General features: G+C 37.8%; 1 protein-coding gene across 1 annotated transcript in view; it reads left to right on the top strand.

The window, feature by feature from the left end:
- Positions 1 to 867: 867 nt before the first annotated feature.
- The window catches only part of TBX18 (T-box 18), a gene marked incomplete at its 5' end in the record, with an annotated part of 18,202 nt that continues 17,266 nt past the window's right edge, over positions 868 to 1,803 (top strand). Inside the window, one exon of the mRNA XM_010131423.1 lies at positions 868 to 969. Coding sequence (XP_010129725.1) covers positions 868 to 969 — 102 coding nt within the window. The remainder of the gene's footprint in view (positions 970 to 1,803) is intronic.

Genomic DNA, 1,803 nt, shown 5'->3' with positions numbered 1-1,803 from the left:
GGACTTTTTTTTTTTTTTTTTGCTTCAAGAATGAACTTTCTTGATAGAAGACATACCAAAAGTGAGCTAAGAAGTGCATTTTTGTGTTAAAATCATCACATTGTTCAATTACTGTTTTCTCTGCAGAAGAACATTTGGGGTTTTTGGGGGGGTTTGTGTTTTTTGATTTTTTTTTTTTTTTTTTTTAGAAATTACCTTCTAGATTCCTTTCTGCTTTCAATAAAGATGTTTTACTGTACCTTTCAAAGCCGGAGTAGCCCTTGCTCTTCACCTTTAGTATGTTGCAGACAGGAAGTCCCGTCTCAATAAGACTGTACTGCTGGGTTACAGAATGGCACGTTGTTTTTTATAACTGCATCCTTTCAGTGTTATAATCGTATCACCGTGGATATAGCTTTCTAATTTGCTGCTGCAGAAATGATACACCACTTGCTGCTGTCAGTTGAAACTTCAGTGGCAATTTGCATTTCTGTAAGTGTTGGTCTGCCTGGGTGGAGGTGGTGTTTGCACATCTCCAGAAATATGTTTCCAGCTACTATCTCAAAAGGGCTTTAAATGCTGTACTGCTAAAGTAAAGTCTCAGAACCAAATGATTTACTGTCTAACAATAAAGTTGAAATGATGTGGTAATAGCTGTACTCCCAAAGCGTATCCCCAAAAATACTAAGCATTGTTCAAGTAAATGCACTTTAGAAATCTGTTTTGACATATCGAATGGGCCATTTCATGGCTATGTAACTATAATCGTCCAAAAGGACTCTGTAGGCTAAAAGAAAGAACAAGAAAAATTCAACGAACCACTTTTCCTAAACAACCATTCCCGAGTCTGTTTCGTATTAAACATGACCTCTCTCTTTCCATGTTCAGGCGGATGTTTCCCGCAATGAGAGTGAAGATCTCAGGTTTAGACCCACATCAGCAGTATTATATTGCTATGGATATTGTGCCAGTGGATAACAAAAGATACAGGTATGGTGACTTTAAGGCAAAAAAAACATACGATGCAAGCTGTAAGGAGCTTGGCCCTTGGGAAAAAACATTAACGCTATATAAATTAGCAGAAGGTTGTGTTTAACTCTCCTCCATATTCTTATTTTCATCCCAGTGCATTTAAAAAATTGTGCCAAGTACGCAAAACCAACTAAAATCTCTGTTGAAGCTCTTTATACATTTGCCTTGTGTTGTGTGTGTGCTGTGGGTGCATGTTCAGGTTTTGGCTTTTAGAGAGTGCAGTTCTAGTGCGGTCAGGAAATGTTACCAGAGTTTATTCCTCATCATGTCAGTGGGAATTACTTCCTATTAACAAATAAATATGAAAATGCATGTTTTTCTAGTGCTAAATGGCATTGCTAACATTAATAGCATTGATATCTGATTTAATGGCACATAAGCTTTTTTTGGTCATGCTTCAAACTGATTATATGATTTAAATTAGAAGCTGTTTATCATGCAGATATTTGGTTGCTTAGATTCACAAAAGGTAATTTTTCTAATGACTCATTTTTAAAAGAATTAGTGGCATTATTGTCTGAAGAATAATGTGAGGAACAAAAGTAGTTGTTCTTTGAACATTTAAGAGTAGGAATTAGGTCCTATTTTGAGGACAGTTGTGTTTTGCGGGAGCTAGTTGGACTCTGATGAAAACTCTGGTCATGTAGAAAAGTTTGCAGGATTGGGCCCGCAGCAGTCACTACTGTGGAGGTCTTGCTTTACAGATGCGGTCCCATGCTCCATGGTAGCCAGGAGGATCCTGGCCAAGTAGTTCCGTGGCAGGCAGGATCAGGTCCTGACGAATTGTTGGTT

The sequence above is a fragment of the Buceros rhinoceros genome, unplaced genomic scaffold (assembly GCF_000710305.1).
Source record: "Buceros rhinoceros silvestris isolate BGI_N320 unplaced genomic scaffold, ASM71030v1 scaffold4532, whole genome shotgun sequence".
Lineage (NCBI taxonomy): Eukaryota > Metazoa > Chordata > Aves > Bucerotiformes > Bucerotidae > Buceros > Buceros rhinoceros.
This window is presented reverse-complemented; position numbering and strand designations above follow the sequence as displayed.